The 25297-nt window shown below is 43.8% G+C and overlaps 1 protein-coding gene across 1 annotated transcript in view; it reads left to right on the plus strand.

The window, feature by feature from the left end:
• Nucleotides 1–20186, plus strand: part of SNX10 (sorting nexin 10) — a 38126-nt gene extending 17940 nt beyond the window's left edge. Inside the window, exons 3-7 of the mRNA XM_055806236.1 lie at nt 5131–5217; nt 7781–7881; nt 8518–8616; nt 16733–16948; nt 17397–20186. Coding sequence (XP_055662211.1) covers nt 5131–5217; nt 7781–7881; nt 8518–8616; nt 16733–16948; nt 17397–17475 — 582 coding nt within the window. The 3' untranslated portion in view covers nt 17476–20186. The remainder of the gene's footprint in view (nt 1–5130; nt 5218–7780; nt 7882–8517; nt 8617–16732; nt 16949–17396) is intronic.
• Nucleotides 20187–25297: the final 5111 nt, after the last annotated feature.

Raw genomic sequence — 25297 nt, forward strand, 5'->3', positions numbered from 1 at the left:
TCTCTGGGAGTTGTTGACTAATCAGATGTGTAACAGTGGCATCATGGAGCACGAGGTTATCACCTGATACAGTCCTGAGCACAGAGATTTGAATTAAAATGCAGCTGGAATGATTAATGCAAATAATCATCCAGTGTGAGATTATTTTTACTCCTCTTCCATGTGGTAGATTCTCCCCCCCCCCCCCCCCCCCCCCCCCCCCCGGTATTAAAAATAAATGTTTCCGTGTCAGATTTCCTATTTTCCTAATAGGAAAATTTTAAGAAGAGGCTTCTCAGAAACATTATTTTTATGGTCAAATTTGATGTAGTAGAGCTTCTGGCTTATCCTTGTCTCTGAGCAAACCATTGCGTTGTGCAGAAAAAGACTTCTTGTGTTCGCTTCAGCTCCTTTGGTGGTGTAGTCTTCCTTTTGAGACAAATCCAAATGGGAATACTTCAGTTTTCAGTGCTTGTGTCTACATGACCTCGGTGCTGCCTGTTGCCTCTGCTGTCAGCACTCGTGCTTTTGCATAGGACTGTAACCATGGGGAAGGGGACGTAAACCAGGCTTGGGGGTCACTTTAGCCATTCTGCATTTGTGTGACCCTAAGTACCTGGACTGCTCCAGGCCTTGAGGACAGGGCAGTGAAATGCCACCAGTGCCATGCCTAAACTGGCTGGTTTAGCGAGATATTTAAAGTTACATCTCGCCAGGAAAGCTGCTCTGCTGATTCCTGCTTCTTAAGTAGGTATGGCTGCTTTTTGTAGTAGTTACGACTGCTTTGGGGGCAGATTTGAAGCTCTTCATGAGGATGCTTGGCCCAGCATGGCTGCTGGGATCCATGTCAGAGCTATAGCACTGGTAGTTTAGGTCGGAAATGTTTTACTTATGATTTTAGCAGGTTCCAGGGAGAAGGAATAAATGGATGTAACGCTTCTTCCAGTAGCTTTCTGTTGAGCCTATACTGTTCCTGGTGCAATAAGCCTCCATGACCAAGCTTGGACACTTTGAACTGTCAGCAGCAAGTTCTGATTTGGGGAGAATTGTTACACTTCAGTGTTACAGGACACATACCATTCTTGAATGCATGATAGATATGCACGTATTGTGCCCCTCAATTAAAAAGAAACAAAACAACTCAACCCCCCCACCCCCCCCCCCCCAAAAAAAAAAATCCCAACAAAACACAACACAAAACCCCAACCAAACGAAAAACACCCCCACACCCCCCAAAAAAACAGAAAAAAATATATAATGTGGCATAATAACTAGATCTGCAGTTCTGGAAAAAAAAAACAAACCAAAACAAAACCCAAGCATAACTAGGGGGGGGAAGCAGACACCTTGATAAGGATTGCAGCTGATGAAAGCAAAAAGTCCCTGCAGCCTTGGCTGTCCTGGGGCTTCGTGTCCGTCCCAGTCGTGTGGCTGGACTGCAGTGCGGTCTCCTGACAAAAGATGAAATTAGTCTTCTTGTGGGCTGTGGGAGGAAGACCTCAGCCTCACCTCCCCTAGGTGAACCGTGTATTCTTGAAGACAGACGTGCCTATTGGGAGCATCTTAATTTTTATGGCAGGTTGGGGAGGGAAGGGAGTATATAAAGCAGAGAAAGGCAAATATTATCCAAAAGTCCTGTAATCTGGTGACAGTTTGTGACCAGTGAATGCAAGATGGATCGAACATACAAGAGCAATATCCCAGAGGAATATTCTGCCACCTATATCTGCTTGGACAGTAACGTAGCCTATATGCGAACATTAGCCTTTACAAGCCTACTTGTATAGGGACCGGGAGGCATAAGCACCTTTCGTGGCAGTGTATCTGCATCTATACCGGGCAGTTAAGGCTGCATTGATTAAATCAGTTTCGTTGTCCCAGTGGGGTCTTTTATCCTGGAGAAAGCTTAAAGGTCAAAAGAGAAGGGATAGCCTACATGTGGAATGCCACCGTTTCAGAGCAGCAGAAAATGTAACTGAAATCAGGATAAACACTTCCTGGATTCAAGATGTTTATAGGGGAAGTAACCATAAATCTTGAGAAAGGCTGTACATTTTTGGTTTTGTTTTGTAGTTGCTTAATGTCTATCTTGCTTCATTCTGAACTCGGTATTCTTTGGTAAATAAAGCGGGGGGGGTGGGGGTGGGGAAGAGAAACACCCAGTCTTCTGCTGAAATCTCCTGGTGTTTCAAATCAGAGCTGACACTGACTGTGTGTGTGGGCTGAGGTGCTCTGCTGTGCTGCAGATCGTTTTTACTCTTGGCTCAGTGATGTACTGCCTAGACACATGCCAGCCACAGCGTGTACAGCAGGTCTCCTTTCTTCTGCAGGTGGAGTCTGAAGGGTGCTTGACTTCACCAGTATTGAAACTTGCTGACTACTTAATTGGAAATTGAAAGTATACAGAGGGTTGGTTGTTGGTTGGTTGTTTGGGTTTTTTTGTGTGCAAATCATGTGGTCTGGAATGATTTGCAAGGTAACCTGTAGCTAACCCACAGCATATCCGATCTTCTAATCATAATACTTCGATATAATAGAGGTTGAAGGGAGCATTTTACTTCTAAGATTGTTTTGATCCTGTACAAGGGAGAGGCTTATAGACAGCTGCTTGGAAATAAAGTCGTTTGGGGAACCTGGACAAGAGGAAGGGCAGTGAGAAGCCGGTTTGGTGGATGACGGGAGGAAGGGGACTGAGGTCAGGTTGGGAGCAGGCTGCCTGCAGTGGTGGCTACTGGGCAGCCGAAGGGAATAGGAGAGCAGGGTCCTGTCGGAGGCCTCCTGGCGTAATTCCTCTCCTTCCACTTGCAGGGCTGATGCCTGCAGTGCTCAGGAAAGAAAGTGTGTTGAGGAGAAGTGGCTGCAGCTCTGGGGAGGAGTGAGTCACGGGGAAATAGGAGGCTGGGGAAGACAAAAGCTTGGGAGAACATAAGACTATGGATATAAAAAGATGTTACTGTGGGTCCAAAAATACGCTGTGTCTATATATGTATGCTAGCTATGACAGACAGTGAGGCCTGTGGGGAAAAAAAACAACCAGAAAATGGTTTCCTCTCTGTTGTTCAGCACATTGCTCAGGAGGGGGAATAACCTCCTCCTGTCTCCCACTAGCATCTTTGTAGAAGTAAAGGTGTGACCCTCAGCTGGCAGAAGTGGTTGCAGCTCGGTTCATTTGTTCCTCTTGTGCCGTGTTGGCATGGGGTTAAAAAGCTGCCGAGGAGGATCGGACCCCCAGTGCCCTTCAGCAAGGGAAGAAGCAGCAGAGGTGACGGGAGCCTTTCAAACAGCTTTCTGTGGCAAGGGGTTCGTCACACGCGCCAGGGGGGTACCCAGCAGCAATGCAGAAAAAAACCCTGTAACTAGAAGCTGGGCTAAGTGGGGTAAAACTGGGGGCTGTGTCCAGCATCGGGCCATAGGCTCCACATCCGTGGGGTGGTACGGGCTGGAAATCAGAGCAGCAGATGATTTAATCCAGATGATGAACACCTCCCTGCCATGTACAGAGTGCAGGGACGGTTCAGGAAAAAACACATCTCTTTCCTTTCAAGGTTGTCCCTGTTCCCTTGTCAGCCCGCTGAAGGCTGCTGGTGGCACGCTGGTGTGCGGTGCAGGGGGAAGGCCTGACTAAGAGTAAAGGTTTTATTTCTGACATCTGTGGCTTGGGCATGGAGAGACATATTCTGAGAGCTTTCTAGTTCAAGATTTCTTGATTCGTGCAAAGACATACTAAAAAAGCGTGTTATTTACCAGAGACACTGTCATTCCTCCCACAGCCGATTCACAGCACGATGCGCAGTGCCTTTCTCTCAGGGGGAATGCATCTATAGCTTAAAATGATACACTTTTTTTCTTTAACTGAGTCATTGTTTGCGCGGCTGGCTTAGCTCTTTGGGTGAATAGCTTATTTAAGCAGCTGAAGTAGGGCAGCCTCTTCATTTGCTCGGGAAATAGCCGGTAGGTAGGCACGCTTTCAACCTTTGTATTTTGAAGAAACCTTTTCCCACCTTCGTGTGAACGTACAAATTTAGCAGGCTTTTTGGTTTGTTGGTTTTTGGTTGGGTTTTTTTTTTTTTTTTTTTAAATGCAGTACACATTTTCATGTGGTCATTAGTTGAAGACACTCAGAAGCATTTAATTCTCAACCTCTTTCAGTTCCTATTAGTGATGCCCAGTTACAGTAATGCCCACAGGCCTTTCTCACTCCTTTGGGATCCCTCTAAATTATTATATAAATGTAGGAACGACAAGGAAATTGTTGTAGAAGTTGTCACATCTAACCTAATACGGTATATCATCCCTCCAAAACTGGGGGTTATGCTCTGCGGTGCAGCTGTGCTGCTTCCCTGGGTCGGTTGATGGGCAAACTGGGACAGAAGTGCCCAGGTCCTGCATCCCCAGCTGTACTCCAGGGCTTGGGTTCCTGGTGTATCGGGAAGGATATGTGGCAGAGGGGGAGGATTCATCTCCTTCCACGCAGTATCTGGGACATGGGGCTTGAGACCTTGGTTCTCTTAAGTCAGATCTGTGTCTCCAGGGCAATTAATAGTAGTCTGTCCTTTTCTGCTGGGCTGGAGCAAGTCATTTGGGGCATAGGAAAAAAGCGGTTCTTCAGCTCCTTGTGGAGATGCCAAGCTCCCCAAAATCAATGGTATAAATACTTGATTTAAGAAAAAAAATTGATAAAATGACAAAAGTAAATTTAGTAGCAAATAAAAATATGTAAGTATTGGGTACATGGAGCAGGTTTGTAACACTTTCTTTGTGAACGCTGATGACAAGTGTGCAAAAAAAGCCTGAAATACCCACCTAGTTCTCTTAAATGTGTGACTTTCAATGGTAGGTTTTTTGTTTGTAGCTACTGAGATCACCAAATCTCCCATGCATGAAACATGTTTGACTTTTCACAGTATTACTTAATCTGAAATAGTCCTTTTCAGCTAGCAATTTGATAAGGAATTTCCCAAACATGTGGTGTAGCTCAGATGATTCATTGCTTTTTGCTTCTCCTTTTAGAGGGTTGCAAAACTCAATAAAACAGCAGTTCAGCTTTTAATCTGAGCACAGTAGTTTGTGGAACAGCAGAGCAATCAAGAGTCTTTCAAGCTGCCTTTGTCTTCCTAAATTAATTGCTTGATTTTTATTATGCACTTGCAGGAATTTGTAACTGTCTTGGTGCGAGACCCCAGGACACAGAAAGAAGATTCATGGCATTCTTACATAGACTATGAAATATTTATTCATGTAAGTATAAAAATATTGGCACAGATTCTTTGGGCTGTTATTGCTGCTTCTGTCCAAGCCAGGGTTCTCCTTGGGGTACTAATGGAATTTCTTGACACCACTTCTGGGAGGCTGGAGACGCAGTGGAACAGGTAAGGAGGGTTGGCCAAAGGCTGTGTAAGTCTGGCAGAGCTCGGAGTTGAACCTGGTGTCGTGTTGACATGTGCACTCCACAATGTCTTGCAACAGAGACTATTCTTAGCTTTACTTATCAGCTAGAAGACTGTCATAGTCAGCGATGTCTTACCCATTACAGAAAAATTTTGATGCTCAGGTATTCATGGGAAACCAACTTTCTTCTCAAGTAATTATCTGCTTATTTGTACTTAAAATTCTTGGTTTGTTTTATTATTTGCTTTCTGCAGTGTGGTTTCCAGTGTATCTTGACGTTCATATTATGCTAGTTTAGTAGTGCTTGGGTATGTCAAGTAACTACATTTGGGCTTGTGATTGTAGTCTACCATATATTAATGGGAATGCACTTAGAATTACAGTTCTGTTTAGATTTCTGTCTGTAATTCTAAGTCTGTCCTGTGCATTATTTTGATTTGTTGATTATTCTGCTTTGGTGGATGACATATGGAAAAAGTTTCCCAAGTCTAGATCCAGGGATTTAATTGCAATGAAAAAATATTTTTGTGAAGTGTATCTGCTATCGGGTGAAGAATTTGAGAACACAGAGTTACACGGTTAACTGGGCACAAGGCTGAAAGCGTTCCTTGCTGTGTGGGAGAGTTAAGTGTTCAGTGTAATGAGAGCAAGCAGTCAAATGATGGCTTATTGAATGTCCAGCGTGCCAAGAACTTCTCTCCTGTGTGGCAATCAGAGCTGTGAAACTTCTCACGTTTTGCAGTGCAATTTAAGTACTGGTCCCAAAGCAATTCTATTTTTGACTTCTGTTAAATAGAGTTTCTGTTCATTTGTCGGGGCAGGTGCTGTATTACTGTTTCGCAGGCATTGGTGTCTCTGGCTAGAAGTATATTACTGGCTATCTCTGTGACTGCTAAGTTGGGGTGATGTTATTTAGACCCAGTGTGCTGCAGTTTAACCCCCGCCGGCAACTGAGCACCACACAACCACTTGTTCACTGTTCCCCACTCCCGAGCAGGATGGGGAGGAAGAGAATTGGAAGGGTAAAAGTGAGAAAACTTGTGGGTTGAGATAAGAACAGTTTAATAATTTAAATAAATTTAATTAAAATCAAAATAACAGAAATAAAAGCCAAGAGAAACAAGTGATGCAAATGGAAACAATTGCTCACCACTGACTGACTGATGCCCAGCCACTCTCTGAGCAGCGGCCCCCCAGCCAGCATTCCCCCGGCTTTATATGCTGAGCAAGACGCCATATGGTATGGAATGTCCCTTTGGTCAGTTGGGGTCTGCTGTCCCAGCTGTGTCCCCTCCCAGCTTCTTGTGCACCCCCAGCCTGCTCACTGCTGGGGTGGGCTGAGGAGCAGGAAAGCCCTTGGCTCTGCCTAAGAACTGCTCAGCAGTAACTAAAACATCCCTGTGTTACCAGCACTGTTTCCAGCACAAATGCACAACATAGTCCCGTACTGGCTACTGGGAAGAACATTAACACTACCCCAGCCAAACCCAGCATGCAGTATTAACGTGATTCAGCACTGGGCATCTCTGAAGCTGATAAGCATCTGCTCAGCTTCCTACCAGCCAGAGACCAAGTCTCTAAGTCAGTCCTACCATCCAGGCTTCTCAATAGATTCAAAATCTTGGGTCTGCTAGGCTCTTGAACCAGCTGGGTTCCCCTTCTGCCCAGCTCCTAGAGCATCTGGCTTCTTAAACCGTGAGGTATCCCATGTACTTGTCCCAGAAAGCTGCATCTTTGAGCCCTCTGCAACCTGCATCATGTGGCTGCCCGGGAGTCGGGGCTCCTGCCAGGTTGAGGGAGGTTGGACTGCAGGCAGATTTGTAACGGAGAACTGCCTGGTTAGGTGGGATTTCATCTAAGTGTATGCTCCACAGGACAATTTGGCAAAAGTATTTTAATTTCCGTGAATTGTTTCTCTTCTGATGAATTAGCACTTTTCTAGTGGACTAATAGTGTTCCGTGGGAAAATTTCTAACTGCTGCTACTTGTGGAGAGCCGTCACATTGGTTTCTTTGATTTGATATAAGTAGGTTTGCATACTGGAAGAACTCTATGTAGCTAACTTTTCAGGATTGTACTAGTATCGTTAAACATGATTTTTCTCACTGCAAGGATTGGCATTATCTGCTGGAACTTTGCTCTGAGGTCTTTTTTCCCATTACTGCAAGTTGTACCGTAATTCAGGTCTTTTGCTTTTAAGAAGAAGAAAAAGTGATGAAAAATATTTCCCTGAGAAGCAGTAAAAGCTGTCACCAGTCCTGCCTGAGGTGAAGCGCAGTCCTTAACCTAAACTGAATTAATGTCAAGCTTTCCATTGGTGTTTCAGGGATTAGCATCTTGGATGTGTTTTTAATACCATGCCTGCACTTAAGCTGATTTACAAAGTAAAATGTTTTTTTTTATTTCCTAACAGACAAACAGTATGTGCTTTACAAGGAAAACATCCTGTGTTAGACGACGCTTTCGAGAATTTGTTTGGCTTCGGCAGAGGCTTCAGAGCAACGCAGCACTTATGTGAGCAACTTCATATACGGCTATTTAATAATCTGTCAGTCATGGAAGAGGAGGATTGTTTCATCTTAACTATGAAAATTACAAAAATCAGAGCTGGAAAGTGTCCTGTGTTTCTTACTAGCACAGTTTTATTCTGTACAAGGGATTTTCTCTGCTTTAAATCTGGAAGAATGTTGTTTGTACTGATAGCCTTTGTTTGGTGAGCCCCCCTCTAATTTGTAACAGATTTGATCTGTGTTTCCTTTGCTATGCACAGGCAGCAGAAATAGCAATCTAATGTAGGTGTGTGCCCTACATTATGTATGTACATTATTATTATGTACATTATGTACAAATGTAGGTGTGTCTGTGCTTCTAGGATGGGCTTAAGTTTTGCAAGGACCGTGAGAGACCCAGCCAAACATGCATGCAGGCTTAACAACTGGACCAGAAAACTCAGATTAAATTATTTTTGTCTTTGAGGTGTGTGAAAAGCCTTCCGGTTTCGCAGTCTTGTGTTCCCAAATTCAATTTCGTGAGCTTCTGGAACATGACCTGCGATTTTTCACGTGCTTGGGGTTGGCATTTGCTTATTGCATTTCTCTCCACTGTTTCAGATTTGGTTTTAACTCTGTATTTTCTTTTTCTTTTATAAAGACAGCTACCTGAGCTGCCGTCTAAAACTCCCTTTTTCAATATGAACAATCCTCACCACGTGGACCACCGCCGGCAGGGTCTGCAAGAATTCCTGGAAAAGTAAGTACAGCCCATCCTAGAGATGTTGGCATTTTTATGATGTCATCAATTGCTGGTTTAAAATAGCTCATCCCTGGTACTTGAGAGCCACCGTGTGGTCATCTGTACGCTTACACATTTGGTTTTATTTTATTTGCACAGTCGTATTTCATACACGTGACTTCAGCTCTACTGATTACAAGGAAACCTCAGCCGGGGCTTTTCCGTTGTGTTTAACTGCACCGGTTATAGATAATCGTTTATGCATCTCTCTTACTTTCCAATTGTGTACTAAGGTTGGGAGGCCTTCCACCGTGATGTCTCTTTCAGCTTTCAAGAATGAGCAAGATATGCTCATACAAAGAAACGGTCTCAGTCTTTATCTTCATGAAAAAAATCAGTGTCTCTGTGGGCTAAACTCCTGGGAAAATTCTGTAGTGAGATCTCCTAACACAGATATCTCCTATAATGCCAGTTCCTTTGTTTACCGCTCCCACTCACATAAATAAGCTCTAGCAGCTGTGACCATTTCCAGTACAGCTGTGATCTGTATAAAATCATTCCTCAGACTTAGCTAGAGCCTGACCTGTGTTACAAGGGAGTGCTGTGTGAGCTTCGGTACTGCATCCCTCTGGCCCACAGCTGTAACCACATCACCTTCTGCAGTGACAGAGACCTTGTTGGTATAATTTTCTGCTTTCTCTGCCATTCTTGTAGTACCCTGGCACTGCGGGTGTGAGAGCAGGCTGCTCACAGCTGCTGGGGCAGGAACTGTGCCTATGTTTGCAGGCTGCCTTTAGCTCCTACTTGGGGTAAGGGCATGGTAAAACACGACGAGTAGAGACTATGCATCATCATCTTTCAGTGTCAATGTTTCCATTAATCAGAACTCCATAAGCAAAGGGCAAAAGCAAATCAGTTAAGTAGGCTTTAAGCCTTGCGGTCAGTGGGTGGAAGAAATGCTAGACTCGCTGTTTTTCCAGTCATCGTATTATAGCTATAAGCCTCCCTAACAGACAACAAATCATTGGTCCTGAGGTGTATTTGTTAAGCTTAACAGCTTGAAGACAGGGTGAGCCAACTGCTGCAGGAATAATATTCTGTATACAGTTATATAGGATCTGTGGCCAAAAGGATAGCCAATAAATACTGGTTGAAGGCATGTGAGACAGGGAAGGGAAAGCAGGAAAAGATCAGAGGTTTTTTTCTGTGTCTCAGAGATGAAGGACAGTGAAATAGAGCGACTGTGCTTCTAGAGGCAGTAATATTAATGGTCACATGAAGGGTGTGATAGTTCGGGTCCCTGGATCTGAGCAGTTCTAGCTTAGCTGTGTGCCTGATGCAGTAGTGCATTTCCAAAGTCACTTTCACTTCAAAATGGCGAAGAGGCCAGTCTGGTAACAAGGTACAGTTTTTCAGCATGAAAAATATTTACAACCACAGTTTGTGCTTCAGAAGGCGAAGGAGGGAGGTCGCTTCTTTTAAAACACATCCACACTCTCCAGTTTTTGGGAAGTCTGTAGTTTAAATGGGTACTGACGGCACGTGGGGCGTTTTACTTTGATGCCGTTAGTCCAGCGGCTACCTGTTGTGATTTAAATGTTTGAACTTGGATGGTGTTTAGAAAGGTGTCAGCTTGCTGTCAGCCCTGGGGAACAGCTGGGAGGAATTCTAGGGAGAGAATTGTGCTGTGATGAGTTGGCTTGGCAGTACGTGCTGTATCATTGCCCTCTGCTGGCTGGCACCTCTGCGCTGCTGCTGCTGCTTTGTACTGGCTCAGACTGCCATGGTGCTTCCCCCCACCTTTTTTTGAGTCTGAATGGAAGGTTATGATTTCTTCCTCTGAAATTGGATTTGTGGGACTCTTTTTAACAAGTGTGTGTGTGTGTGTATATATACATATATAAAAAAATATGTATATACACCCCCTTGAATTTATAAAGTTCTAGGTCTAGGTGCTGCGTGTTCTGTAGCGCAGCAGTGCTAGGGCAAGCGGGACCTTCCTGGTATATTAGAAGCGGGGTGGGAAGGGGCCCAGCAAGGACCCGCATCGGGCGCTGTAACCCAGAACTGCAAAGCTGAGTGCTCCGTTTGCCCCCGCAGCAGCGGCAGTCGCCGCGCACACGCTCACAGCCCCGCTGGTGTTTCTTTGTGGCAGTGGGAAGCAACGGGATTCGAGCCTAGATGGGCTTGTCAAGGGATGGGTTCGCAGGCAACACCTTTCAAATGCCTGCATGTGATGCAGGAACCTTAGCTCCTTGCTGCATTCCGTGTCTTGTGAGGTTATCAGGATCCAGGGTATCTCTGAAACAGAGCTCAGACCCTTCGCAGTCCCTGCTCGTGCCCTGTGCCCATTGCTGCGTGAGCAGCTTGCTGGAGTGTCTGCCTGGGCAGGAGCCACGTGCCCGAGGAGTACGGATCGAGCAGCTGGAGGCTCTCCGGTGCTCAGCTTCTGGCCCCGGGAGCATCCCCACACTGTCTATATGCGGATGGCCATGAAGTTCTGTCCTCCTCCTTCACGTGTCGCTCCGGAACGAGTCAGCACGTGGCAAGGTGTGTGCTTACACAGAGCCTTGGTGAAGCCCCTCTGCGCTGAGCCCAGTAGTGACAGAATTAGGCCAGCAGCTGGAAAGCTATAGCAAAGAGCTAGAGTTTGGTGGTATCTGGAAATGGGTGTCCCATTTTGCTTTGGCTTTGCGGCACAAACGCAGGGCGAGACCTGCTTGTCTTATAGGTTATTATCTCCGAGTGATGAAGAGCCGTAAAGCTCACTTCTTGTCTGGGCATAATTTAATATTTCAAGAGGCCATTTGCGTTAACGGAAGTCAGCTAGTCCCTTTTCAATTATGAATTACTTAGTAAGAATAAGGAAAATTATGTGTTTTGTCCTGGTAAGTATCCTCATCCTTTGAGGATGTCTGTAAATTCACATGAAAAGCTTTATTCTTAAATTAGAGGTCTAAATTAAAACCACTGTCTTATAATATTAGGTTCTGTAAGATCATTGCTTTCATCATTGTTTCATCCCTTTGTAGGTGCATGGGTTTAATTTCAGGATTTAGATTACCTTCACAGAGATCATTTGAGTTTGCTTATGAGAAAACTAACAAAACCATTTTAAATGAGATTGGGTTAAATTTTAATTGAATACAGCTGGATCCCCAGAATTTTGTGGTTTAGGAAAAAGGATGGTTTTCAAACACACGGTTTATGATGGGGTGGAAGGTATACTAGGGGTTCTGAGAAATGCAACACTTAGATGCACAGGAGATGAAGGGCAGGTGGCGTTGCTGGTCCGGCTCGCTGTGTGTTGGGCGCTCTCAGTGCTGGAGCGAGCGAGCCACCCTCAACTTGGCTGCCTAAGGCAGAGCTGTTCTCTGGAGGTGGCTGAGGGTTTGCCCTCCTCCTCACACCTCCTTACCGTCCCCACCACCGTCCCACAAGCAGGAGCTGGCGCGGGCTCAGAGGACCCTCCCAGAGGTGTCCCCACCAGGTGTTCTCTCAGGGATGTGGAAGGTGGGAGACTGGCTCCAAAAGGGATGGATGCCAGCTTGCTGGGGCTCAGTTGGAAGCATTGGTGACGGTGGGGCAGGTGGGATCTCCTTGGGTAAGTAGTGGTTGCCTCTTTCCAGTGGAGCCTTGCTAATATTTCCTATCCGGCGAGCGAAGCGAGCAATGCCGAGCAGGCGTGTGTCGCTTAATCCTTTCCTACGTGTACACATTATCGGATGCCCAGCAGTTGCTTCGCAGTTGCTTGCTGTCAGGAACGCTTCCCCCTTCTAAAAAATGAAGGAGGAAAGAGAGTTGGCTTTTTGTAAGAGGCAGCTGGGGGCTTTGTTTGCTGGGGGCTGGGGCTGAGGGCTGGCTGCTCAACAGAGGGCACCACAGCACCGGCTGTCACCGCCGCCTCCCAGCTCCTGGCTTTTTCCCTTGCTCTCCTGATAGGATGTAAATGGGCAGAGTAAATTTGTCGAAAACAAAATCGGAGTGTTAACCTTCCACACGCATGCAAGCGTGCATCTGTCATTGTATTAGGTTACAGTAGATACAGGAAATCTTTAGTTAGGATTAAGTTGTACTGTTCAGCCATATGTTGTTCTCCTCCAGCACAACAGTGTATAATATACCTAATAAAATCATGTTGAAGAAAACCAGATTTTGGATCTTGTCCAAATAAGACAAAACACATGTTTTGTCTTTTGCAAATGTTCTTGCTATAACACGGGAAGGAGAAATACTCCTCATATAGTATCCAGCTTTTCCTCAAAAATGACATTATTTCCTCTGGTTGTGAAGTGACATTTTTTTCGGCCCTGCTTCTTTAAAGGTCCGTAGATCACAAGCATTTACTGAAAGCTTACAAATAAAGATTCACATGGCTGTGAATAAAAAATGATTTTATTATCTCTAATTCAAATGTAGAGCCTTATCCTGCAGCCCCCTTAATCACGTAAGCAGTCATTATGCATGTGAGCAATCTGGCGGAGAGGAGTGAGATCTCTGACAAGTAATGACCACTGATGGAATCAAGACTTGCAGGGTTTAGCCTTTCATTCTTACTCCAGGCGTGCATAGAAAGTCTGTTGTTCTCTTAAGTATGCTCAGTCAGTTTATAGGAATTATCAATGTGAGCTGTGACTCTTCCATTAGCGCGGCAGCAGCGAGAACTGATTTACATCGCTGTAACCCCAGCTTTGCACTGGCGCTGGCTGCAATAAAACTGCTGGAGGAGCACTGGGAGTGCTACTGGTTGTGTTGAAACTGCGCACGCGTTCAGCCTCTGCGAAGACATCAGTATATTAATATTACGACGCTCCGCCTTTCCTCTTGCCTTTTTAATTTGTTAGGTGGTGGTTTGTAATTTTGGTATTTTTTTTTTCTAGAGTCCTTGGAGCCAAATATATTTTTTAGATATACAGCCCTGCACATGGTGAGTCCCCAGGACAGCGAAAGCCCTGGAGAGTGACTGCTGTACCAGCACTTAATACCAGTAGTACCATCTGGTGACAAATGTAACGGTTATTTCCTTGAAGGAGTATTTTGAACAGGAAAACATAACGCTTACGGATAGCACAGAATTTATTTTTCATTTTGATTGCTTGAAGAATGCAATTAAAAAGCAATCTAACCTGTTGGTTCAGAGGGGGCGGGAAAAGCAGAAGTTATTTTTTAATTAACAGAAAGAAGAAATGCTTCAAGGGTGTGACTGGGTGAAAGGTGATCATATATTTACTTTCAGGATGGTTTTAAATGTTTTGCAAAAATGCAGAGTGTTTGGTCCCTTCCCCCCCCCCCCCCTTGTGAACATAGATATCCATACTATATATACACATCTGTGTGTATGTATGTGTGCTTAGCTTTATGAACATCTTTCCATTTTTTCGCCTTGGTTTCTCTGCGCTCCTTTTGCCTCCAGATGGCACTATGAAGCAGAAAAGAAAATTACTGTGAAATAATGAGTCCAATGTAAAGTAAAATTGGAAATTGAATTATAGCTGCAGAGAAAGGACAGTAGCCTTGAGGTCCTGATCAGTCTGTACTCTTATCACTTTTGTTTGCTGTTCCATGTGTTAGGTTACTGCTGAGTTAATAACAGTGCTTTAGCAGTTCAAGGCTGAGCAGAATTGTACTGGACACGAAATAAAGCTAAAATGAATTTGTGTCCAATATCATTGACATTAGTGCTCATTACTTCTCTGGTGTAATGCCTCAAACCATCTAAAATCAATTTTAAAGATTACCCATTATTTTATAAAGAAAATAAAATACATTTCAAACAGCAACAGAGCTGTAAGTGTAGCATAATCTCATGAAGAGTTAGTTACTTGTGTTTTTGCTGGTTGGCAGGAAACTTTTGAAGGTACAGCAAGAGGAAAATCTGTGAAACTAAATGCCATACACAGAATTTAATGTCTTGGCTTTTTGCTGGGTTACTTGGTATTAGACACGCAAATGTTAGAATTGCAGAAATGTGCGTCCCCTCATTGTGCTCGTAAGCCTGCGAAAAACAGTAACTCCAGTTACTCTACTGTAAACTCCAGCATGTTATTTTATTTTTTTTCTTAGGGGTGGGTGGGTGCTGTTTTTTGTTTGTTTTGTTTTTTGTTTTTTTTTTTTGTGGTTAAGAGGAAGAAAATAGGAAGGAGAATATTTACTCCCACAGTTACATAAGCTATAAACGTGGATTTATTGTATGGAATGATACTTTTTCTTTACTTTTGTTGCAATGTTTGCCTTTGTTTGGAATGTATGTTTATCAAGAGTCAAGGCTGAAGTCCTCTTTTAGTGGCTGCTGAATGATGGCTTTTCAAACTGTATTCATGAAGCTGTTGCTGTAAAGGTGTGTAGACCTGTAAATTCTGTGTTTTAAATCATTTTTACACAGCACTTGCTGGCTTCTTTTAGACTACGAAGTTTTTCTGTATATTAATACACTGTGGGCATTGATTTTTTTACAGATGTCTATTTGCTGTGTTTGTTTTATGGTAAAATTGTGAGAATTTAGATTGGATTAAAAAGGCTTTCTCTGGGTATGAAAGCGTGCTTATTTTGAACTTCAACAAAGTCTGGTCCAAGACTGAATTTCAATGCACCTGGTAGATCACTGGGGTCATTGCAGACATTTCCTCATTGGAAGGTGTCAAAGTTTGAGTTATTTGGTTGAGTCTGTGTGTGTGTTTACGTAGGCAAATGAAATGTGCATGTACACAAATATCTCACGCTTTCAGTTAGGTATCTCTTATTACTTATTTTGATTGGAGAGTTTTTTATAGGCTTAGATGAAGCTGGAAATCCTTTTGTGTATTTATTAAAGGTTATTGTAATGTTGGCTGCTTTAGAGAACAGTTTTCTGAATGTATCTGTGTTTTAAAACGTTACAGTCCAAACACACCATTAATTTTAATTGAGAGAAGGAACCAATCAGTTATGCCTTTCATTTTAGTCAGAGTACCAATAGAATGCAGTATTTCTATCTGCTTTTGGTAGTTATTATAATAACGTCATTTCTTGTTTCCTATTGCATAGCAATTATTTTTTTTTGGTAATGAATGTAATCTAAATGGGAAGAAAGAGATAAATATTTACTCTTAATAGTTTTGATTTGTTTAAAGATACTTGAATAATTTTCGGTGGAGCAGTACTGTTTGGCATGGTCATAGGCTCTGATGACTTTATTACATGAGTAAAATTGCATGTACATATTGAAAAGTGTGTGCCTGGTTGTTCTAGGATTTGTGTATTAAAGAATTCCTTCTATAGAGAAATGTTGCAGCAAAGTTCCTTTCCCCCCTCCCAAAATAGTCACGATCTTCAATTCTCAGTCCTTGTAAAAGTATCTGTACAACTTTCTGTGTTACTGGAATGTATTGCATTATGTTTACTCTCACTTGATGTAGGTAAATACTATGTGCTAAATTTGTTCGAACTCTTAATTTATAATTCGTATAAACCAAATTTTAAAATGGACTTTTGAAAAGAATGGCTGGAATGAACTTGTACTTAAGACTCCCTGAAAACTGTTTGCAAGTAAATTTAAATCAGCGTTCAGTATTAGCATTTTCATTCTAGCTTAAATGTACACATATTTGTGAAAGTGTAAATGATCTCGGCTGGTGTTGGCTCTGTCATTTACAGGTATTTCAAAGTCCTGACACTGCGTGTGTATGAAGTCCTCTGTGTCTGTACACACTTCTTTCCCCACCAAAGAAACTCGTGACACGTTGTAACGTCTAGAAAAGCTTAGCTATTAAAAAAACCTCCCCAAAACAGAGCTCTCAAATGGAGACCAAATTTTCAAAAGAGTATATGCCTCTAACTGCCTAAAAATCATTAATTGATCCATGTGGTAATAACAGATGGTTAAATTGAAGAAATGTCCTTGAAGTTATTCTAATAGCAGATGTGCCTAACTATTAGCTTCGTGGTTTTACTTGCCTGAAATTCCAAATAATGTAATAAGAAAGTAACACACACCTAATCATTTTAATATGTTCATTACCTTCTGTTACTGATTTGGGATTCATCTGAAAACTTAAAAAGCAGGACATGATTTAGAATTTGTTCTGGTAGAAGACTTTACATAGATGCACATGCGGACGTGGATTCTAAAAACATTTGTCCTTTTTTCTTCTTCCAGGGTCCTACAAGACGCATTATTGCTTTCAGACAGTAGGCTTCACCTCTTCTTACAGACTCAGCTGAGCCCAGAAGACATGGAGGCTTGTGTGTCGGGACAGACCAAGTACTCCGTGGCTGATGCGATTCATAAGTTTGCCTCTTTGAACAGACGTTTTCCTGTAGAAGATGAAGAGAGAAAAAAAGGAAGAAACGATGCAGACTCTGATTCAGAGAGGTGATTTCTGTATATCCTTACTTTCTGAGATTATATATACATACATACACACGCGCATGCTTCACTTTTTTTTGTTGATGTAATACTAAGATAATGAAAAAATTAATTGACTGAGATTTTATTGAGCTGTGACAGCTCATCATAGAAGTCTTCACACACACCTCCACACTGAATTAATGAATGCAGTAGAAATTCAATTATCTGCATTCTGATTATGTGAATTTCATTTAGTCAGACTTGAATTATTCGCGTTTAAATTATCTTGCTAAAAAAATATCCAACTGCACTCCAAATGGCTAATTAAAAGTCCAAATTTCCTGTCTCTCTTTGTGACTGGAGATAATTAAAGTTCTCCTCTGTTACTCAGGCTTTGAGTGTGTTGTGAAAACCAATTTCCTCCTTTTATTTTTTTTTATTTTTTTTTCCCCCCCTCTCCCCTTTTCTGCAGTTCATCCTCCGGGCTCGGACCTAGTGGTGACAGTATTTCATGTGGATGTAAAGCAAGGCCAGCTTCTGAGGAATCATGAAAAATCATTCCTGTGTTGCGATCTTAAGGACAGCACAGAGCAGTTTCTGCCCCGTTTACTGGTTACGTTTACCATGTAAACGTGGCTGGCTGGTAAAGCGTACCTAAAAGACGCGTTGTCAATACGACCATATGTCCTTACAAAATTTTCAAAACAGACCTTGATACTATTGCTTTGTTGATTTATTATGTATGTTGAGTCAGATCTACATGCTACCTATTACATTTCATTTTTGGGGACTATTAAAATCTCAGTATTGAGTAAGTCATGCTCTGCTGACATACGTGGCAGTTAAAATATTTTCCCCTAGTGAGTGCATGTCTCACTAAAATAAAGATAACTTAATTCCTCAGCTTAAAAGTTGGTGTATCATATCGAATATATTCAAAGCATCTTTTTGCAATTTGCATCAGAGAAGTTTCATCTGTAGAAGTCATTTGACATTGGTGATGAAATTACATACCCCACAAGGTATTCACTTTTTAAAGTAGCTCAGCGACATCAGCAAAACAACACTTGTACAAACTATATGCTGCTGACAATTTGAGATATAAATATATCTTCCCCTGGTCTTTCTGTAGGGTTTATGGAAAGCTTGGTTTTATCATGCATAAGAACCGAAGGCCAAAATTCTTGAGCATGGTGGCTTAGAATGTAGAAATATTAATAAAAATGACATCACTTCTAGGCTCGCTGGAGATTCTCAGTTCCCAGGGAATTATGGACCCTCATTCCCAGTGACAATCCTGGATGCAGTCCATTGAAACCAGTGGCCGAATTTTGCATCGACCTTGGTAGGGCCAGGATTTCCCCCAGCATGTTTAGCTTGAGGCATCTATGTTTGAAGATGCCGGGAGAGATCTTTTAGTTTAGCAGCTGGAACAAGGGAGTCTCTCCCTCTCTGAAACGAGAGTCACGTAGCTCTGACACCGTAGGGATGTGGACCTCTTCACTCTTCGGGAGTAACAGGAGCTGCTGGTTGCATTGTGGCCGGAGTTAACGCCTTGGAATAGCTTCGTTCACAAACAAAAGGCAGGCTTGAACACAACTTCATAACCACCACCACTTATTTTGATTAAACGTCCGTTTTGCTCTTCATCGTTAACAGCAGCTGCGTAGTGTCTTGTCCCAGATTCTGTCAAAGGAATATATTTCACTGGGGTGTTGTATTTATATTTGACATTTAACTGCTATTAAAAAGAGCTAGGGGGTCTGATCACCCTAGCAAAGCTCCCATTAACTTCAGTGCTGTAGTTACCGATCTAGAAATGTGTATATATTTTTTTTATTATTATTTTTTTTACAAGTTCTGTGGATACTTGCAAAGAAGGAGCATTTTAAACCCATGAATTACGGAAACAATAGATTATTAAATGTCCAGTTAATAAAGGGTAGCATTGTGGGCATGCTTTTTTAAGACATCCAGCTGGAAATCTGTATAATTTTAAAAACATGTTTTATTAACCCAATAATAACATCTCTTAGGTAACAATTTAAGCCACTGTATTTAGTTGATGGGTAGCGCTTTTGTAAGATAAATATCCTTGTTTCTTTTTGCTTGGTCTTACTGAATTGCACAAATGTATCTATTCACTTTCTCAGCTTGTGTGTGAGTCAGCAACACTATTTTAATGTAAAAGTAGTAACAATTAAAGCAACAAATAATCACTAAAAATAGGTTAAAAAATAGCTGTTATTGCCAGGCAGAGATTTTGATTACTTGACACTTTTTTTTTATCCCACACTAAAATGGCACATTACAAGAAAATATGGTTTAACACATTTATTTAAAAGATGGGGAAAATATAACCCCAAAACCTGGAATAATGCCTGACAAAGATATTAATGTTTTTATTTAATGCAATGCCAGGGTAGTGGCATTTTATTTTGTTTTAAAATATTGAGCTAAACTGTTGAAGCACTTTACAATTCTGGCCTACTAACACCTCCTCAATATCTGACAAAAATTACAGAAATACAAGGCTGGGAGAGTCTTTGTGGCTATTTTTTATTTTCTAATTCTGGAGCATATCTGTGTGCCAGTGAGTGTTTTCCAAATGAAGATGTTTCAGAAATACTTGTTTTCTAATCGTTCTATTTTGTTCTGTTATTTACTTTGTCACCCTGTCCAAAAATTCTAAGACTAATACAGCAGAACTTTCTTCCCAGTTTTGACAGAAATTTGTAATTTGTTTAAATATTTTTGATTGTTGTTTGTGTAGCTAGTGTTACTGGAATTTTTCTTACTAAAAGGGAAGGAAGATATATTTCGTGCTTTCTAGTATGTCTTTTGCATCAGCTCTATGTAACTGCACTTAAATGCTTTAAGACATTTTGTCTAATTTGGAACATTAAATGTTGCTGTTGCAAATTTAAATGTAAAAAAAAAATATTTTGATGTCTTTTGTGACATCAATGATTTGGTGATTTATTTTTTTTTATACACTGTCATATGTTTTGATCACTGGTATTTTGAGTCTCATTTTTTTGTTTTGAATAACGCTGGTATTTCCGGCTTTTTTTTTTTTAACAGGCTAATATCTAGTTTATGATATCTAATTATTACTGCTAATTTAGATCTAATTGCAGTAATTCTGCACTGAAAAGCTTCGCTTTATCTTTTGCTTAAACTTTATATTCTCCTTTTTATGATGATTTCTTAAAAGCTTTTGTCATTAAATAAAACAAGTTACAACTGTCTTGTGTTTAAATCTGCCAGTAACGTTTCCTTTATTTCAATATCAGTATCCTAATCACTTCATGACTTACCATGTGTAATTGCTCTTTAACTATTTTTGTAGAGATGGAGAGTGTGTGTGTGTGCATACACACACATGCTCTTGTGTTTGGGGTTGTGGTTGATTTTGTAGAAAAAGTAAAAAAAGTAGAAAAAAAAAAATCCAGAAAGATAAGAAAGATTGTCTTTTGGAATTTAAATTACAGTTTTAATAGCAATGTAGTTTTATAAGCATTGAGAAAACGTTGACTTTTAAAATGCCCTGTCATGTAACACTGCAAAATTCTGTGTCCGTGGTGGTTTTTGGTGGGGGTTTTTTTAGTTGTTTTTGGTTTTTGTGTTTTTTTAGGTTTGTTTGGGTTTTTTTTTTTTTTTTTTTTGTCATGTGCTGTTGACATTTTTTCCGGAGCCCTCTGTTCTGTACAGGGGTGGCTGGCTGGGACTGGCCCTGTTGTCCAGTGCAACGTGCGTTCGGCCGCGGGAAGAACGGCGGCCCTCGCGTGTCCCGCTGCGGGTCCCGCTGCGGCCGGTCCCCCCGGGCCTGCCGGCGAGTACGTTTCTCCTCCAGCCTTTTTTTTTTTTTTTTTTACAAATGTTGTAAAAATGTAAACCGTGATGGCCGGGCTCGGGCTGCCTCTTGTCGGGAAAGGCCTAGAACGTTCAGGAAAGATGCGATCCTTCCCCTCTCCGCCGTTCCAAGTGCTCTGTAGGGAGCGGAGCTGCTCCGCTGCCGTGGGCCGTCGGACCCCCGCAGGAGCCCATTCGCGTCACCTTTGAGAGCGGCCACGGCCCCCACCCCCCTCCTCCCCCGGCTACCGGCCCCCCCCCGGCCTTCGGCGCCCCCTGGGTCAATGTGCGAGGCGCTGTCACGCAGCGGGGGCGGCGGTGCCGGGGGGGGAGCTCCGCGTACGAGCGGCGAGTGCGGGGAAGGGGGAGGGCTTAACAGAAATGGGGGGGGGGCTGGAGAACAAGCAAAGGAACGGGCTGCAGCAGGGAGCGTCCGCGGGGCGCCGGGAGGCAGGAGCGCCGCTCTCCGCCACCGCGCCCCGGTCCTGCCCCGGGGCCGCCCGGAGCAGAGCGGAGCGGGGGCAGAGCCTTACCTGGGCCCGCCCCGCCCCCCCCGCCCCGGGGCGCAGGGCTGGGAGCGCGCCCGCGCGCGCGGCGGCCGGCGGCTGCGTGGGCGCCCGCGCGTGCCCGCGGTCGCGGCGGCGGGGGGAGGCGGGGGGCGGCTGTCAGGCAGCGGGGCCGCCGGGCCTTGATCCGGTAACTCGTGGCAACCGCAGCCCATGGCAACGGCGGGGGGAGGGGGGGGGAGCGGGCCGGGGCGGGGGCGGAGGGGCCCGCACGCACGCACGCACGCACTCCCGCAGCGCCGCCTCCCCAGCCCCGCACCCACGCGCGGCCGCGGGAGTCGCCCGGTTCTCCCCGCGGGGGGCGGCGCGGAGACCGGAGCTGCGCGCCCCCCCCCCGCCCCCCCCCGCAGCCCGTCGCTGCGCCCCGCCGCGGGCTCCTTCCTGCCCCCCGCGCCGGCCGCCGCCGTGGTGCCGCCAGGGGGCGCTGTGGGGCAGCGAGAGGCGCGGGGCGGCGACCCCCGGGCTGGCAGCGCCCCTCATGCCCGCGGCGGCGGGGGGCTCTAACGTCGCTTCCGTTTATTTTTCGGTTTTGCCGCTCCCCCCGCCATCCCCGAGCGCCCCCCGCTGCCGCGCGGCTTCGCTTCCCGGCAGCACAGGGAGGCGCCCACCGCGCTGGGACGGGGCTCAGCCGGGGGGGGGGGCGGGGGCTGCACCTGCCTCCCTGGGGCAGCCCACCTGCCCCCCGCGCACCGGGCCCCGCGGGGTTTTCTTTTTGTGTTGGTTCTGGGTTGGGTTGGGTTGGTTTTTTTCTTTTTGTCTTTTTCCTTTTTTTTTTTTCCCCCAGTTTTTTTTCCTTTTTTTTCCCTTTTTTTTTCCCCTCTTATCTTTTTTTTTTTTTTTTTCTTTTAATATCTTTTACACAAAAGCAATTAGGGGCCAGTGCAAAGCCGAGGCGTGACATTTCGCAGCCCGGTGGCAGGCGGGCGGCACTTAAGCGGAGCCCTTTCTGCGGAACAACAGGAGCCAAAAGGCCCTGTGTCACCCGGTTATGTAAGACACAATCTTGCCTGAAAATGCACAATGAATCGGGAAGGATTTATGTAATTAATTGACCAGTCTTAACCTGTTATCGTGATGTAAGGAATTTGGAACTCATTAATTTGAGCCCTGACAGATTTCATATTAGAGCTGGCAAATATGGATTGAGCCTCTTATTCTTGTAGCAGCTGGAATTTCCATGACAGTGAGGATTAGTGAAGAAGACCTATTGCTGGAGTCAAACTGCCTCTTTTGTAATCAGCAGCCCTGCTCTGCATTAAAGGGGTAATGGGAAAGAGAAAAAAAATAAATACCAAAAGAAAAAAAAAATAAAAAGGAAATGTATTCATGTGTGGAGCAGAGCAGGGGAGGGAGAGGAGGGATGTATCCTGGAGTGTGGAGGCACCAGTGCAGGGCTGTCCCGGCCCTGTGGCAAGGAAAACACCCCGAAGGCAACCCTTTCAGGGCAGAAAGTGCCAGTGGCCAAAGGACAGGTCCGCAGCACCAGCGTGAGGCTTGCAGCCCCTCGCCAGGCCTCTAGATCGAGCCTCCTGCGAGCCACTGAGCACTCGGGGCCGCAGCGTCAGAGGTGCTGGGCGCCGGCTCTGGGCTGCCAAGAGCCAGAGGGATTTAAGGATAGAGAGGTTTGGGTGGTGATCCTGGGGAAGTGGGGACCAGGGGGTACCTGTCTTCCAGCCTGGACCAGGATGCCTTCCCCGGCAGGGAAAAGGATGCTGAGGGTGGGTAAGGACCAGATCTGGTATGAGGATGAGCCTCCATGCCACTGTGGCAGGGGTGACCTCCGCACCTGATATGCCTCAACTTCCCACACACAAAGACAAGAGTAAGAGAACTCCCCTTGTCTGCTGGTTCACGATAACCTTTCAGAATGGTTTTTCATGGTGCCTGGCCGGGGGGGGCCCTCATCCCATTATCATTTCTAGGCATTGATGTAATAGTAATAACATAGAATGCAGGCTGCATGGAAGCAGGCTAGGAGCTTTTATTTTCTCTCCTGGCAACCTGTTAATGACTGCTCTGGTAGTGAATGCAGTTGTTAGAAATTACTTTAAAAGGTTCCATGAGGCATCATCGTCTTTCTCCCTGCAAAGTGTTTACCTACTCTTGCGACAAATGCCGTGCAAAGGTGGAGGGGTATTTTTCCTATTCTCATCGTTTCTTTGCTTTATGCTTTTCGGTAGTTGAACATTTTCTCTCCACGATTGCTTAGATACACCGTTTGCTCCTGTGGATCACTTCTGTATAATGACTGGGAGAAGGGAAAAGATGTAAAACTGGGGTATGGACAGTAAACCCATGATTGTTTGCAAAGGCTGTAGTGGCAAATGCAGATTAAAAATAAAATGCAGCCAATAAGGCCTCTGTGGCTCAAATCCTCTGGACAACTTTGTTCGTGTGCGTATTGGCTTTGTCTCCCATCGGCGCGTTGGGGTGAATCCTGCTACCAGAACTGGAGCATTCAGTCCTACATCTAGGACTCGCCATGGGACTGAGCACTTGGTGCTGGAGACGTGCCCTTCCCAAACTGCAAAGTCTTTGGGGAAGGACTACCATGCCTTACTTGGAGGGTTAGGTCTAGCTCTGTGGTAGCCTTTGCATTGCTCTCCTAGTTGTCAACTAATAATCCAGATAGTAGCTTTAATCTCCTTGATTTTAAACAAAAAAAAAACCCCACCCCAACAGATTACAACTGGATTGTGCTCCTTCAAAGAATATCTTTTGTCTGACTGTCTCCTGATAAATTGAAACATCTTCACACATGTCAACTAGCTCAGATTTCCCCCAGAGGTAGGGAATAATTTATCTTTTATGGTGGTACACAGCCCCGACTCCACCATTGTCTCACCGAGTATTTCTGCTGCTTTTTAGCAATCGGGAGTGGCAAACCCCTCGGTACTACTGCAGCTATAGGTTTCACTCAAATGTTCCTCTTGTTAACATGTTGATCAGGTACAGCTAATTTCCATCTTAAATGTGCCGGCATATGCCAGAGCTTAGAATTATTTCAAACAGCAAAACAAAGCATTTTAAAGTTTAAATGGATATTGTAATTATATGTATTTGCACTTCCGCTGATTCCTTCCCGTGGATATATTTAACATGTGCTTGAGTTGTAAAGTTTCCTGTGACACCCGTGATTTTGGGTACCTGCAAAATTAAATTCAGTATTTATTACTGGTAGTGTCTTCCCCTCCTTTTTTTTTTTTTTTTTTTTTTTCTTGTAGGTAAGTCATCAGCTGAGATTAGGTATTTTGTCAGATTCTTACACTATTTTTATTTTTGGATGGTTGGTCAGAAAGCAAAGCAAACACTTGATATAGAAAACTGAATGAAGAAAAAACCCCACAGCTAAACCTTCTGAACATAAATACATTTGCTTTAGGTATTTTGCAATTTACACCAATACCAAAGGCCTGTTTTAGTTTCTGTGCAGATATGAAATGCTAATTTCACAGTGGAAGTGGTTAAGAAATATCAAACACTGGTTCAGCTGAAGTCAGTGGAAAAAACTTGGTGCTGCATATGCTGAAGGTGAAAAAATTCTGATGGCACTCGGATTAAAAATGACATTCTTGTTTGAACCAATAGGTGGCCTTTTTGAATGTGCTATGGTTAATTTTTTTCCTGAAAACAGGAAAATGTCTGCTTTGAAGTAGAGAACATTTTCACACAGTAATTTTCAAATACGGTGAAAATGTTTTTTTTGTTTCTGAAAGGCAATAGGTAGTAAATGAAGTTCTGGATTTATTTCCTAGTATTCTAGAAGTTTTTGGAACACTTACATTTATCTTAAGTCCTGAGTCTTCAATGCATGGTAATAATAGATAATAGCAATGATAAAGTGGACTACTTTATTTTTTGTGTGTTCGTGCTCTCAAAATGCTATATATTTCCAGTTTCTAAGACCTCTCATAGGTTCTTATTTCCTGTTGTTTACACAGGTACTTAAAAC

This window comes from Falco peregrinus, chromosome 5 (genome assembly GCF_023634155.1).
Source record: "Falco peregrinus isolate bFalPer1 chromosome 5, bFalPer1.pri, whole genome shotgun sequence".
Taxonomy (NCBI): domain Eukaryota; kingdom Metazoa; phylum Chordata; class Aves; order Falconiformes; family Falconidae; genus Falco; species Falco peregrinus.